We start from the raw sequence: 16,597 nt of genomic DNA on the forward strand, positions 1-16,597 counted from the left end.
AGCCTGTTACAGAAAAAGTTTGCCAACCCTTGAAGTAAAGGCCCCCGCCCCATGAGTGTCCAGATTCCAATAGGCTAAAGGTACCTCCTGACTTCCCTGATTCGCATCCAGCCAGCCATCTAATTATCTATCCAGTTGTCTGTTTGTTCTTGTTTGTTCGTCCATCTGTTTTGTCCATCTGTCCATCCGTCCATCAGTCCAGTTGTTATCCAGCCATTCATCGGCAACAGCCACCCATCCATTCAGTATCTATCTACCCATCCAACCTCTGTCCTTGTCACCACTGCTGTCCTTCAGTACTGTGTGTCAGGCACTTGGAATGTAAATGTAACTAAAACACAATCCCTCCCCCAGGAGTTCATGGTCTGACTGTAGCAGTCTCCAAAGAATACCAGTTCCCTGAGATCTCAATAGGTTTGATGTGTTTAAAGGGGTTTGATGTGTTTAAGTAGGTTTGGGAAATGCTGGGTTGAGCAAGGTTAAGCAGGAAAAAAAAAAAGTTACCACAAAATTAACAAGAGCCTTTCATATGGTAAATAGCCTTTAATCTGGTAATTGTGAATTCACCACCACCCAGCAATGGTATGGAGGTGGGCTTCCAATCTCCACCCCCCCGTCAGGACTGGCTTATAAACTTGTTGAGGGTCTTCAGTGACCCTAACTTGCTGGCACTGCTCACTCCTAAGCTGTTTTCTGAAAGGGTCTCCATGGCAACCTCTTCCCAAAATGTTTCCCAAATTCCCTTGACCATGGAACCTTGTTTTCTTAGTATCTCTAAGCATCAGACACCTGTGGATCCCGGTCTGGGAAATGCTGGCTGAGAAAAGTGACAGTCGCTGGCTGACCTCTGCCAGAAGCCAACAGCTGCACCTTGGACCGTGCCTTCTCTCTTCCTCTCCAGCCTTAAACTCTATACTTCCTCTCTTTGACCACAGTCCGTCCATCTACCTCTCCCACTAATGCCCTTCCTCTGAGCCACTTTCTGCCCTCAGCCCAGCCTCCACATACCAGATTCTGCTTCCCTCTGTCTCCCAGCCCATCGGCCCTTCTGGTTTACTTGTCCCCCAATTCCCTCCCGCCTCCTCCTCCTCGCCCCCATCAGCCCCACTGTGAGGGGCTCAGTGAAGCTCAGCAGGGCCAGCCCAAGCTCCTGCTCCTTTAAGAACCAGTGGAACTGAAGCCCAAGGCTGCCAGGCACTTATAAGGTAGAGCTTAAGAGCATGGGATTGAGTCCCAGCTCAGTTACTTTCAGCTGTGTGACCTAGGGTGTCACCTATAACTCTGGGCCTCAGTTTTGTCCTCTGGAAAATGGGGGTATTCATACATATGGAGATTAATAAGATAACATATATAAACTGGTTAGCAGAGTATGTTGCATAGGTCAACATGATTATTATTATTGTGGTTACCGTTATTCTTCCTACCTTCACACCCTCACTCTTGATTTCTGTTTACTCTTGACTTTTTAACTCAGCTCCTGATGCAACAATTGACTTTCCTATTCACTCATTCATTCATTCAGCGAGTGCCTACTGGCTCCCTTCAGTCTTTTTCTCAGCCCTGCCACTGATGGATGGTACGATTTTGGACTTTGGTTCTTGTTGTGGGGAACACTGCATTTCTCTGTGTGTTTTTTTCCTTAATTTATTTTTTTATTGACGTATAGTTGATTTACAGCGTTATGGTCATTTCTGCCGTACAGCACAAGTGACTCAGTTATACACATATATACATTCTTTTTTATATTCTTTTCCATTGTGGTTTATCTCAGAATATTGAATACAGTTCTCCGTGCTATACCGTAGTAGGTCAGTGTTCTTTTTGATGAGCGCTAAGTAACCTCTGTAAAAGGCCTGGCACAGGGCCTGCCATGTGGAAGAGGCAGAGGAAATGTCTATTTATTTCCTCTTATTCTTCCCTCCTGCCTTGGCAGGACCCCAGCCGGAGTCCCTTTTCCATGGGCTCCTCCGCCAGCTGCAGGGGTGCCCTCTGCTGCCCCCTCCTGGCCAGTGCCAGTCTGTTAGTAACCCTGCAGGCCCTTTCTGGGTGGAGGAGTTCTTGGCAGTGACGTGACCTTATTCTGACTTTGAGAGAAGTTGTGGGAGGGAGATTTGACACTAAGATGGAGTACCCACTGCCTCATATTTACAACCACTAGATCACCACGTACCACATAAGGATACAGGCTCAGATGCGGCGTGTGGGATCTAAGTTCCCTGACCAGGGATTGAACCCGCACCCCCCTGCAGTGGAAGCGCTGAGTCTAAACCACTGGACCGCCCGGAAAGTCCCCAGATTTTAGTTTCTTGCCCAAAGATCACTAAAGCATGTAAGGAACAGAGTCAGAATTTGAACCCAGGTCTGTCTGACTAGGGACCCCTTAGCCAGTGTGCTGTTATCTCTGCTGAATTTCTGTTCAAAGCAGGTTTCCCATTTATTAAGACACAGATCACAGTTTGTCAATTTTGTGGTGGCTTACACTGGCTCAGGGCTGTGCTCCTTTCTTAAATGGATGTATTAATGAACAAATAATGTAAATAAAGGCCTGTGGATGAAACGTGCTATAGATCCTGCCGAGATTTTCTGTCTAGAATAGGTGTCTGCACATGGATTCCTCCTTTTCTTGAGATTAACATAGCGTGCCTGCTTACCGTTCCTGATGGGTTTTAAATGAAAATATCTTTAGTATATATAGTGTGTGTATGTATATGTATGTGTGTATACAGATAGCTGTATATATGTGTATATATATAGAGAGAGGTGTGTGTGTGTGTGTGTATCTTGTCTATCTATCTGATGGTAATACACACACATTTGGTTTTCATCCTCCCTACCTTGCTATCAATTAACTTAAACCTTCTCCTAGTAGCTGGGTGGTGTGTTTAGCTGGAGGAGGTGTTTAGTGATAATCCCACGTTCCAGATTTTGGGCAAGTGTCTGTGCTGGCAGATGCCAGAGCCAGGCCTGGAGCTCAGAATTTGTTCCTGAGAAGGAACTTCTTTCTTGGCCAGAAGCTCCTGGGTGAACTTGTGCATGTGTGTGTGAACCGTGCTAACTCCGTGTTCTCACAGGTGTTAGCTGAGGTCCTCACTGGCATCCCCGCGATGGACGACAACCGGAGCCCGGTTTACTTGGTAAGGGAACCAGTCACTTCTTTCTCACAGCTATGAGGGGTCAAGGGGTGGGGAGGGCAGGGACCTCCACTGCACCCATTTTACAGATGCTAACGAGGCCTCAGTCCAGGGTTTGATTTGTACTTGTGCAAAGTAGCTGTAACCTTCCCCCTGCACCATCCAGGGAACAATTACTTTTTCATGATAAGAAAGTTTAGAATGTTTAGCGGAAATCCATGTCTTCTCTCTGCATGTCAGGCAATCATATAGCGTTTGTCTTTATTTTTTAAATTTTTTGGCCACGTCATGCAGCATGTGGCATCTTAGTTCCCCAACCGGGGATCGAACCCATGCCCCCTACCGCAGAAGCCCAGAGTCTTAACCGCTGGACCTCCAGGGAAGTCCTAGGGTTTGTCTTTAAATTGGTGAAAGTTAATTGCAGCCCTTTTAGGTTTCGATAATAAAAACAATAATTTCCATTTTGTAGGTTCGTAAGAACTGTCATTCAAATATACGTGTGCGTGTGTATAGTGTCATTTCAAAAATATAACAACACACCCAACTCTGTGTTTGGCACTTTACATATATTACCTTTCTAGGTCATCTGAATCCCCATGAGATTGATAAAGTCATTATGTTCACCTACAGATGAGGTGAGCAGGCTCTGAGGTTTGTTTGAGATCTCAGCTTTACTAAGTATCAGAGTCGAGATTCTGAGTTACATCTGCTGGACTGCAGATCCTGAGTTCTTTTTTTTTTTTTTTTTTGCGGTACGCAGGCCTCTCACTGCTGTGGCCTCTTCCGTTGCGGAGCACAGGCTCCGGATGCGCAGGCCCAGTGGCCACGGCTCATGGGCCCAGCCGCTCCGCGGCATGTGGGATCCTCCCGGACCGGGGCACGAACCCGCGTCCTCTGCATCGGCAGGCGGACTCTCAACCACTGCGCCGCCAGGGAAGCCCAGATGCTGAGTTCTTAACCCCAGCGCTCTCCTGACTGTTTAATTCTCATGACAGTCCAATCATACGGATTCATCATCGTTATTATTACCGTCCCCATTTTACATATGAGAAAACTAAGGCCAAGGTGAAGAGATGTATCTTATGACCCCCAGCGAGATGGCGGAGCTGGGATTTGAACCCATGTCTTCTGCAGAGCTCTGACCCCTGTGCAAGCCCTAATCCTCTTCACTAATTTGAGAGGGGAGCACTTTTCTGACTTGATGTGGAGGCCGTTGGAGCAGCTGGCTTTTTTGTGACTAGGCTCCAAAAGCATCCCCTTCACCCTGGGGTGGGAAGCTGAAGACCTCCCCTATACGCGGACAGTCACGACCTGTCCCTTTGCTGAATTCCCAGAGCTCTGCCCCTTTTGGCCACTAGGCCCCCGGTACTGCAGAGAGATCGGTTTGGTCAGCTCAGATGTGGTTCGGGGCAGTTTGGGACAATTTCTCATATTCCGACAGTTTTCCTCAGACGTATTACCCAGCACATTCACCCAGGGATTGAATGTCACAGGGGAAGGAGCCTTTGAAGACACTTAGGTGAAACTTCCCAGAAGGCTTTTTTGGTAAATGGTTTCTAAAAACATGGAGGAAATAATTTTTTTTTAATCTAGTTTTTTTCTCTTCTTCTGGACCCAAATAGGGTCTCCCATCATCCCTTGTTGTGGTACTTATAATTCATTGTGCAAAAAATTAAAATTCAAGTCAGAGATGAAAGCTGTGGCCAAGTGGGTCCAGGGTGGGAGGAGCCGGCCTCTCCTCCACACTCGGGAGTGTTCATGGCTGCAGTGTTTCTGGAGGTCATTGGGTGGCTTCCATCAAAATTTAAAATGTGTGTACCCTCTGATGCAGCAATTTCACTTGTACGCTAGGGAAACGCATACAAGTAAGAAAGACAGAGGGACGAGGATGTTCGTTGTAGCACTAGTTATGGTAGTGAAACATTGCTAACAAGTGAAATATCTATCAATTGGGAGGCGGTTAAAAAAATGACGATATGATCATACACACCATGGAACACCATGAAGTTATTTATAAAAAAAGCTTTATGAGTATGTTTGTAAATACTTATAATGAGGATAAAGTGTATAATATGATAAATGTTGACATTTGTGTTTATCTGTGAAATCGTCACCAAATCAAGATAATGAGCATGCCCACTACCCCAGAAGTTACCTCTTCTCAGTTGTCACCCTCCTCTCACCCCTCCCCACCCTGCCGTCCCCCACAGCCATTGGTCTGCTTTCTGTCACTGTACAACTGTACCAAAGTTTCTCTTTTCTGGAGTTTCCTGTAAAGGAAACCGTAGAGAGCGTGTGTGCCCTTTTGTTGTCTGGCCTTTCCCACTCAGCATAGTTTTTGTGAGATGCACCCATGCTCTGTTTGTGTGTTGGAGTTCATTTCTTTAGATGCCAAATGATGCTCTGGTGTGTGGGTGTGCCCCCATTTGTCCATTCACCTGTTGACGACGTGTAGGGTGTTTCCAGCGTTTGACCAGTACATATAAAGCTGCTGGTACCTTTGTGTGGGGATCTCAGTGTGGACGTATGCACTTATTTCTGTCAAGGTGTAATTCACACTTTTGAGGTACACAAAAATGGTATGAGTTTTGACCAAATGTAGATGGTCGGGAGACCACCACCACAATCAAGATATGGAATATTTATTTCATTACAGAAAATTCCCTCACGTCCCTTTATAGTCAATCCCCTTTCCCCCCTTCCAGGCCCTGGCAACTCCTGATCTAGTTTCTGTCTGTGTCGTTCCATCTCTTCTGGAGCGTCATGTAAGTGGAATCATAGAGCGTGTGCCTGTGCGTTTCGGGCTCCTTCCACTTAGCGTGCTGCCTTTGAGATTCATCCATGTTGTATGTATCAGTGGTTGATTCCTCGTACTGCTGGGGAATACTCCGTTGTATGGATGTCCGACCATTTGTTTATCCATTGACCAGTTGCTAGACATCTGGGTTGTTTCCCGGTTTTGGCAATTCTGAATAAAGCTGACATAGACATTCTTATTTTAGAAAAAGCAAAACAAGAGAGATGTATATGTTCTGACAGGGAGATATCTGCAAGTGAGAAAAAAGCCAGTTCAAAACAGTATATATAGTGTGATCCCGTCTTTGGTACTAAATAGATGAATGAATTTACAAATTGCATCTTATATTTTCTTATTTATCTGGGGCTAATATAGTACCTACCTGATAGAGTTTAGTGAAGATTAAATACTATGTGAAGTGCCTAAAACAGTGACTAGAACATAGTAAGCCCTCTGTGTGGTAGCTATTATTACTACTACGCTTATTTTAATAGCTCTTAGGAGATTGCTTGCCATTATTATTGTATATAACTAAAGTGATTATAACTGTGGACTTTTATAGCAGAAACTCTAGAAAAATATAATCCAGCCTATTAGCAGGGGTTGCCTTTGGAGAGTTGAAATAAGGGGAGGGTTTAACTTTTGCCCTAAAACTTCAACTGCTTCTATTTTAGTTTTTAACAACAACAAAAAAATGTTTTTGATAATACTGTTGATTTTGACTAATTTCTTTTTAATTAAAATGTTTAATTCAAGTAATCTGCATACTTGGCTTAGAAAACGTAGCAGCACCTAGCAACTACTCCAGGCCTCTTTCCCTGGCCTGCCCTCAGGGACGCCCACTTCCTTAAAAAGTCCTTTTTATGGGGCTTCCCTGGTGGCGCAGTGGTTGAGAGTCTGCCTGCCGATGCAGGGGACGCGGGTTCGTGCCCCGGTCCGGGAAGATCCCACATGCCGCGGAGCGGCTGGGCCCGTGAGCCATGGCTGCTGAGCCTGTGCGTCCGGAGCCTGTGCTCCGCAACGGGAGAGGCCAAAACAGTGAGAGGCCCGCGTACCGGAAAAAAAAAAAAAAAAGTCCTTTTTATTATGGACAATTTCAAACATACACAAAAGTCAAGAAAAGAATATAAGGAATCTCCATTCATCCATCCCATCAGTTATCAACATCATGCTTTTCTTATTTCTTTTGCAACCCCCAAACCATTTTTGTCTGTGTATTTTCAAGCAAATCCCAGATATTGTTATTTCACCCATAGAATTTAATTTTCTTAATTACTTATTATCATTTAATACCCATTTCATATTTACATGTCCCAAATTGTCTCAAAAATTACTTTTTAAAGTTGGTTCGTTTGAAACTAGATGCAAGCAAGGTGACATGTTTCTGAAGACTTTGGTTCTCTCACTGCGCCCCTCCCCCCTTCTTTCTGCCTGGCATTGCATTTTTGCATAAAGTGGGTCGCTTCTGTGGGGGACTCACGTGCTGGATTTTTCTGATTGCATCTTGTTGTATCCTTAACTTGTTTCTCTGTTCCCCCTGTTTCCTGTGCCCTGGTTGTCAGCCCTTGAGACTTGATTAGAATCATAGTCTAGGTGGTTCTGTGTACTTCCTTTTGCATCACAGCCTGAGGAGTGCAGCAGACTGCCCTCCTTTCAGTACTAAGATTCATCAGGGTTCAGGTGGAGTTGCTGAGTCCCTCCATTACTAAGTTCCCCATCACTCTGCCTCCGAGTGTTCTTGATGGAGGATGGCATCTTGTGATGGCGGTTACTGAGTGAGACCCAGGATTTCATGGGCGGTAGTCAAGTGGGGAGCATCTTCTTACACCGTTCTTTCAGGGCAATCACTATGCACAGTTTCTCATTTGTTTCAGGTGGTGGTAACCTCCATATCCGTAAATAATACGCTTCTATTCTTATTTACAGATTTGTCAACTTTAAATACCATTACACTTTTTTAAAAAATAAATTTTATTTATTTATTTTTGGCTGCGTTGGGTCTTCATTGCTGCATGTGAGTTTTCTCTAGTTGCAGCGAGCAGCGGCTCCTCTTAGTTGCGGTGCCCGGGCTTCTCATTGCGGTGGCTTCTCTTGTTGCAGAGTGCGGGCTCTAGACGCGTGGGCTTCAGTAGTTGTGGCACGCGGGCTCAGTAGCTATGGCTCACGGGCTCTAGAGTGCAGGCTCAGTAGTTGTGGCGCACGGGCTTAGTTGCTCCGCGACATGTGGGATCTTCCCGGACCAGGGCTCGAACCCGTGTCCCCTGCATTGGCAGGCGGGTTCTTAACCACTGTGCCACCAGGGGTGTCCCACCATTACACTTTTTAAAAAGATAAACATTTAAAAAGACAGAGCTCACATGAAAGAATCGTGCAAAAGGGCATTTAAAAATGAACCCCTTGCCAGTTTTAGGTTTTCAGTCTACAGCTACTGAGTTATTGATGGTGTCAGGTGTCTAGGTATTTTTCGGATCCTTAGAAAGCCCATTTTCTCAATTGGGAAACTGAGGCAGAGTGGGGACTATTTTGTTTTGTTCTTGAAGCAAATATCACAACCCATGTCTGATAATCTCTGATAATATGTTACTCTGAATTATAACTATTTGTATACAAAGCTGTATGGAGCAATAAAAATTTAGTTTTACATTTAATGAATCACTTCTATTAAAAATAATAAAATTACACAAAAAGGAAGAAACTTAACCAGAAAATAAATTAGCTTGTACAATATGTGAAAACATTTGTAAGGAACTTACTATCTGCCAGGTACTGTTCTTGGTGTTGGGGATACAAAGTTAAAGTTCTTACGCTCCTGCAGCTTTCATTCTAGGGGAGGAGAACAAAGGATATTTAAGTAAATGAAAATATGTGTCGTTCCAGGCCAGTGGTAAGTGCTATGAAGAAATGTGAAGTAATGTTAGGGGACAGAGTGAAAGAGTTGGAGGAGGGCTGTTTTAGGTCAGGGAAAGCTTCTTGGTGTAGGTAACATCAGAGCAGAGACCCAAATGAAGGGAGGGACCAGGACATGATAAAGCTCAAGGGAGGGGCATTGTAGACAGAGAGAAGAATAAGTGCAAAGGCCCTGAGGCAGGATGAGCTTAGGGGCTTCCAAGATAGAAGGAGGAGACAGAGTGGCTGAGTACAGTGAGCTAGAAGGACAGAGGGAGGAGAGGAGATGGGATAGGCCTGCAGGGGCCAGATTGTCACAAAATCTGAGGTTTCTGAAGGCCATAGTTAACAGATGGGGACGTATTATAGGAGGTCAGGAACTGTTGGTGTTAAAAACAAACACACAGGGCTTCCCTGGTGGCGCAGTGGTTAAGAATCCGCCTGCCAATGCAGGGGACACGGGTTCGAGCCCTGGTTCCGGAAGATCTCATATGCCGCGGAGCAAGTAAGCCCGTGAGCCACAACTACTGAGCCCGCACTGTAGAGCCTGGGAGCCCAACTACTGAAACCCGTACGCCTAGAGCCCGTGCTCTGCAACAAGAGAAGCCACCACAATGAGAAGCCCGCGCAACGCAAGGAATAGAAGCCCCCGCTCGCCACAACTAGAGAAAGCCCGCGCACAGCAACGAAGACCCAGCGCAGCCAAAAATAAATAAATAAAATAAGTAAATTTATTAAAAAACACACACAAAATAAACCCTTTTATTTTTCCAAATATAACTGCAAAACAGGCTTGTAGAACATTTAGTAAATATAGGAAAATATAGAAAATAAAATAGAAATCATTCTTGGAGATGACTACTGTTAAAATTTTACACCCTGCCCCCTGGTATTTATTCTATATATGTATATATACACACAGTTTATATTATTTATGTTTAAATATATATTTATATTTTATATTATTTATAACATGGATGTTCAATTTTTGCATTTTATATAGCATGAAATATTACACAATATTTTTATATAATGCATGTAGCATATAACATATAAAGTGCATTGAAATATTTCTGTATAAATATATAGTTATTTAAAGTATTATATATTATATGTAAATATATATTATATATTGTATGTTATATATAGTTATATAAAATGTTTTATGTAGTTATATGTGTAACCATATAAAATACTGTATATCTATGAAATATCATTACAAATACATATATCTAAAACATATTGTTTAAAGTATACAATATTTTATATATAAATATGTATATATGTAGAATATACATGGAAAATTTATATATAAATATTATAGTGTTTACATAAATATACCACAAATATTAAAAAATACATATAAATGTTTCATTTTTTTAACATCTCATATGTTAATATATGATAGATTAATGCACTATATACTATATCAATCAATATTATACATGATTATATTACATATTAATTTCCTATATTTAATATATTTAATCAGTACAAGTAATATATTTGTAACCTATTTATATAAGTAGGTTTATATTTATATAAGTTGCAAATAAGTAAATATATACATGTGCAATGTAATATATAATTTGTACTATACAAATATACTTATATAGTAATATATTTATTATTATTTATACAGCATATCTTCTGTTTTAGGAATAGTTCAGATTTCTGCTTTCTAAGTAGCATAAAATGTTGTAACATGTAAATACAAAATTTAAAATATAAAAATATACATAATATTATATATAGTACATCTCCTATTAAATATACATGGGTCAGAATCCTACATCCTAAAATGTTTATTTTGTATCATGAGAGATTTTTCCTGTAAATGTTATTAATAAGATGAATTATTGGTGTAAGTAAAGTGCTCAGCACGTAGTAAGTACTATATAAATGGTAGCTATTATTACTATTAATTATTATCACTAATAGACTATTGAATGTTGATTGTGTCAAGTATCACACTTTATCACACTTTATGCTTTAGATGCCCTATGTCATTTAATTTTTGTGTTAGTCCTGTTATCCCCATTTTCCTGATGAAGCAACCCAAGACCCCCCTGCCTGACGGGGCTTATGAGTGTGGTATGGAATGCCCTGTACATGTGGGGAATTTAGCAGTTCTCCAGTTCTGCCGTTTTACTTGGTCCTGGGATCCTTGCAATTAGTTTTAAAAACACTGTTGGTTTTCTGAGTGTTTGCCGCTCTGGTGCAATCCTGGAGGCGGGTGGGGCACGTGTGGTTAGACTCCACACCCCTGCAGCTCACACGGGGGGTGTTTCCACTCTTCTTCCCACAGAAGGATTTACTCCTCAGTGAAATTCCCAGCAGCACCACACGGCTCTGCTCCAGTAAGACAGATGTGGAGAAAGTGATGGCCAAGGAGATCTGCCAGAATTACCTGGAGAAGAGAGCAGGGAGGCTGCCAGAGGCCTGCGCCGAGGCCTTGGCCATGGCCGCCTGCCTCTGCCTGCGGAGGCGCAACGCCAGCCTGGCGGAGGTGAGCCTCACGTTCAGCCTTCCCCCAGCGATGAGCCCTGTCCTGCGTCAGCAGGGCCTCGGTTCCCCGGCTGCATGAGTCTGCTTTACCAGGGGCTCTGTCACGATCCCTTTACCGACGCCTTGACCGAGAAGTGATTTCATACACCAGGGCCATATTTGTTTGCAAACAGCAGTATCTGCTGGAGCTCCCAGCAGCCAAGCTGGAGTCTGGTCCTGAGGGTGCCCAGGACCACACCCTCGGATATAACAGAAGTCCGCCTGCTTTCTCTGAACAGGCTTTATCTCTCCTTCTCTCTGTAGGCCCCTTCTCATTCCCTCCATCCTCTTGATCAGGGGATACAGCCGTATTATTCATTTACATGTCATGGTTCTGTCTTCACTGAGCGGCCCAATTCCAACCTCTTAGTGAGAGAAACTGATTGGCTTAGCTAGGGTCAGGTGTCTACCTGTTGGCCTATCAGGTAAGGTGGGGGTCCGGTATATAAACCCGGTGGCCAGGGGGTCAAGCCTGGAAGGTGGAAGGGCCAGGTTCCAGAGAAAGGGATCATTCTTTAACCCATGGACTAGGCAGACATCACCTACCACAGAGGATAAAACATTTTCCTATGGACAGGATATGCAGAGGGGGTTTCCATGGTAACAGGTGTAAATTTGGGCACCAACTTTACTAGGCCTTTCTAAGTACAAAATAACTGCCTGAGAGGGCTCATAGAGATCATCCCACGGAGTGATTCAAGGGGTGTCTGACAGAGAGGGGCTCCTTGGGAAGAGGCAGGAAGAGGGCTGTGGATGGCTGCAGGCCCCACCCATGACTCCAACCAGACATCCACTGTCACTTCTCATAATTGTATTGGGTTCTCAGTATTTTATCTGAGGAAAGGGTTTGGTAGCTGAAAAAAAAAATCTTCAAACACCACTGTTAGGGCTTCCCTGGTGGCGCAGTGGTTGAGAGTCCGCCTGCCGATGCAGGGGACACGGGTTCGTGCCCTGGTTCAGGAAGATCCCACGTGCCGTGGAGTGGCTGGACCCGTGAGCCATGGCCGCTGAGCCTGCACATCCGGAGCCTGTGCTCCGCAACGGGAGAGGCCACAGCAGTGAGAGGCCTGCGTACTGCAAAACAACAACAACAACAAAAAAAAAACCACCACTGCTATAGCCCAACCCTCCCCTCTTACAGATGGAGATGTTGAGGCCAAGAGAGGGGGAGATGAGGCCAGAGGGAATTTCTGTCAGAGCCCTCTGGACTCCTGGCTCAGCCCCAGCTCTACCCTCTTGCACCAGGACATGGCAGGAGCTAGAGACCAAGTCACCGCTCTCAGTCTAGGCTGTGCTCCAGCTGCCCGTGTGCCACAGTGTTCAGTCACTCATTCAGCAGCGGTGTGCTGGGCCCCGGGGATATATCGGGGAACAAGGCGGGCCCAGTTCCACTTTCCTGGAGTTCACAGACATTGTGCAGTAACCATCTGGTGAGCGCTGGTGTAGCATATTACGGGGTCCCCACCCAGGACTTTCCCAAGGAAGTGATGTGTAAGCAGATGAAGAGCAACCGAAGCAGAAGGAACAATTCATGCAAATAGCCTGAGTTGAGAGAGAACTTAGAAGGTCAAGGGCCTGGAATAAGGTCAGAGTGGCTAGAACACAGAGTACCTGGGGCAGAGTGGCTTGTGATGAGGCTGCTGGGGAAGGAGGAGCCCGACAACAGAGGGCTTTGCAGCCACAGTCAGGATTTTGAGGAAGTCACTGGGGGTATTAAGCAGGGGCAGGACATAATCAGACTTATGTTTTAAAAAGATCTCTCTCCCTCAACCACTTATTCTTTCATTCCTTCATTCAATTTACTCTTTTGTTCAGTGTATCACTTAAAGTACATTCAAAGAAGCTGCTATAATGAGGAGACTCCAAGTGAGATAAAAGTTTGTTCTGTTTAGCTCAACAGTTTGAATGTAGGCAGTCCAGAGCTGATGTCGCAGTGCCGCAGTATTGGGGATTTGGGCTCCTGTATTGTTGCTCTGCTACCCTTATCATGTGACTTCCACTTCGGAATCCAAAAAGGCTGCTCTAGCTCAGGCCATCACATCTGCATTCCAGCCACTAAAAGGGGGTTAAAAAGGAGAACATATACCCTTCCTCGTAAGGGTGTGACCTGGAAATGCACATATCACTTCTTCTCCCATAGGCCAGAACCTAGGCCAGAACCTAGTTATGTAGTCTTGTAGTTTTTAGCTTGGCAAGTATTTATTGGGCATATATTGTGGAGATTTATCTCAAAAGGTGACATTTGAACTGGGCCTTGAAGCATGAGGAAGCATTTGCTATGTAGAATAAAGGGGATAGGGCACTTTCATATACAAAGAGGAATGAAAATGGTCATTGTCCGCAGTATTTCACAACCAAGCTAGGAAGTTGAGAGGTCAGTAGGGTCATGGCCTTGAAGAGAAGCAGACTTGGGTTTAGTGGTCAGCTCTGCCACTCACTGACTGGGTGACCTTAGGCAGGGAACTTAACCTCTCTGATCTTTTAATTTTTTATTTCTAAAAAGTCATTTACATTATGTGTCAAATGTGCTTTGTAAACTGCAAGGCACTGAGCAAATGAAATTTGTTATTTTTACTAAGGGTAGGTTTGTGTGCCGTTTATGTGTGTGTGTGTGTGTGTGTGTGTGTGTGTGTAAAGAAGAAATATTCCTTCCCTGCCTGCCTCTAATTTTACTAACCTCCCTAACCAGAAAAGCCCTCAAGGGCAATATCTATATTACTTAGGGCATTTCTAGCTGAAAGTGATAGAAACTCAACTCGAATTTTTAGATTCGACCCACAGACACACACGTAACCACGTAACAGAGAAGGAAGCAGGGAGCCTATGAATGAGAGGATGAATGATTTATTGCTCATTTAACCAAACTGCAGGCAGCATAGGTATTACTGGGGCAGCTAGACCCAGGGTCTCAACCAGCAAAAGTACAAATATCTGTATCTCTGTGCCTGTGGCGCGTTCTCTCTCTCTTCCCCAAGGTGTGTGGCTCTGTGGCTGCTGTGGAAGAGCAGCTGAGAGGTCAGGAGACGTCGCTCCCTTGGAGTGGTCTTTCCGAGTGCACAGGCTCTTCCTCCAATACCCCAGAAGAAACGGACGACGTGGACAATTCCACCTTCGAAGCCTCCTGCTGCATGAGGGAGGCACCCTGGGCCGGGGCTGCCTACTCGCCTCCCCGCCCAGCGGATGGAGAAAGCGAGCTGCCGGCTGGTGGGGCAGTGGAAGCTGACTCCTCCTCTGAGGCCTGCGCCAGTGCAGAACCTCCCCAGGATGGTAAGCGTGGGATCTGAGTCCTTATACACTCTCATTTATGTCCCCAACTCAGTCTATCATTTATTCCTTCTCTCCCGCATTCACGCGTTCATTTGCTTATCCCGCTGTTCACCTGCCAGCTGGCCGCGCCAAGAGAGTCATCCTCCTTCTCCCCCAGCCCCCGATGTCAAGTCCCTCACTCAGTCCTGTCCACTGACCGCTCCATCTGCTTCCCTGCATTGCCCGTCCCCGTCCCCCTACCCCTCATCTAAGCTACTCTCCTCTTGCTGGATGAGCGCACAGCCTCCTTGTGGCCTCCCTGATCTGCTCTGGCCCCTCACCAGTTCTTCATCCAGGGGCCAGCCAGAGTGGTTTTTAAAAACAACTCATGTCACTCCTCGTTTAAAGCCCTTCTGTGGTTCCCCATTGCACTTAGAGACCAAGTAAAAACTCTCCCTTGGGACCAGCAAAGCCCCTTGTGGTCTGTCCCCGGCTGCCTCTCTATCCTCACTTCACACCTTGCCAGCTGCTTCCAAAGATAGCTTCTATTTCTGACCCTGGGGTCCAAACACACCAGGTTTCCTTCTGAAATAAAAATTCGGAAGGCCTTTACAATTCAGCATCCTCATCCCCTGGTAAACGTGGCTCTGTGAATGTCTCAGGCTCTGACCTTTCCTGTTGTTCCTCCTCCCACATCGAGGTGAGTGGAAGAAGAGGGAGAGAGTGTAAGCTTCATTCTAACATTGCCCCCCACCCCCAGGGGAGAAGCATGGAAGCCCCTCCTCTCTGAAAGGTGGGGGCAGGTGACAGGCCTTCCCTGAAAAGGCAGAAGCAATGACAATGCTCATTCCACTCAGGGCCTGATTCAGAAGTCCGATTTAAGTGAAAAACTCTGACCAAGTCTGACTTTCTAAGAATTATAACAACTGTTTCCAAATACCTTTTGTTCAAGTTCTTTACTTTCCATTGAATGTCAGCTACAGAGACTTCGTGGAAAATTGAGATCAATGAGGCCAAAAAGAAACTGATGGAGAATATCCGGCTCTACAAAGAAGAGAAACTGGATAGCATTGAGCTTTTTGGCCCTTGATGACTCGAACATAGCTGAGGACCCTCGTCCTCCATCGGAAAAATGAACGTCAATCGAGAAAAAGGTCTAAGGAAGAATCAAGATCTCCCAGGAAACACCAAACATCAGCTTCCCTTGGGTGGCGGCAGAGACACTTCCATTTTACCAGAGTGAGTTAGGGGAGACGGGACCTCAGCTTTCAGAGACACAGAAATCCATGAAGTCCTCTTCCTTTCTGAGATTCGTCAATCAGAGCTCTGGGTTATCAGGAGACTGAAGGGGAAACCCTGATACACGAGCCCAGGATGTGGGCGATTTTGTGGTTCCGCGGAGCATGTGACGATAACCACCCCTATAGATGCCATTGCCTGGCTCTCACCCTTGACAAACCGATTGAGCATTCTGAGCGCTGATGGAACTTTCCAAAGCTAAGATCTCTGGGTAATATTTGCTACCAACCGCCTGCAAACTTCCATGACCTTTACATGAAAGACTTTCAACTTGTGTCCCATTTCGGTTCTTCACTCCCTCGTCAAGGTCTCAAGTTTTACAAATGCCAGACACCTGGCAGAAGGCTCTGGAGGTTTTCTGCTTTCTCTTTCAGAAATATTGCAGCCCACAGATATTTATTTAATGCCCACTCTGCACCTTTATCCTCCCATTCCACTAATGCTAATATTTTAAATAGAGTTTTTATTTAGAGAGTATGTATTATTTATGGCTGTAGATAAAGAACCAGGAGAACTAGGTTCATGTTTGATTCTGCTGCTAATTTACTTTCTGGAACCTCAGTTTCCTTGTAAGTAACATGCATTCATCCTCCCTCCCTGGGCTGTTGGGGAGGAACGGGTGAGACATGGCTGCAGAAATACTTTGAAAATGCACTTGTCCTGTTTTGTTAAATAAATTTTTAAAAAGACA

General features: G+C 44.9%; 1 protein-coding gene across 1 annotated transcript in view; it reads left to right on the forward strand.

The window, feature by feature from the left end:
- IRAK2 (interleukin 1 receptor associated kinase 2) overlaps positions 1–16,597 on the forward strand; it is a 57,897-nt gene extending 41,300 nt beyond the window's left edge. The window contains exons 10-13 of the mRNA XM_067755437.1: positions 3,072–3,134; positions 11,123–11,323; positions 14,337–14,628; positions 15,585–16,597. Coding sequence (XP_067611538.1) covers positions 3,072–3,134; positions 11,123–11,323; positions 14,337–14,628; positions 15,585–15,697 — 669 coding nt within the window. The 3' untranslated portion in view covers positions 15,698–16,597. The remainder of the gene's footprint in view (positions 1–3,071; positions 3,135–11,122; positions 11,324–14,336; positions 14,629–15,584) is intronic.

This window comes from Pseudorca crassidens, chromosome 10, assembly GCF_039906515.1.
Source record: "Pseudorca crassidens isolate mPseCra1 chromosome 10, mPseCra1.hap1, whole genome shotgun sequence".
NCBI lineage: Eukaryota > Metazoa > Chordata > Mammalia > Artiodactyla > Delphinidae > Pseudorca > Pseudorca crassidens.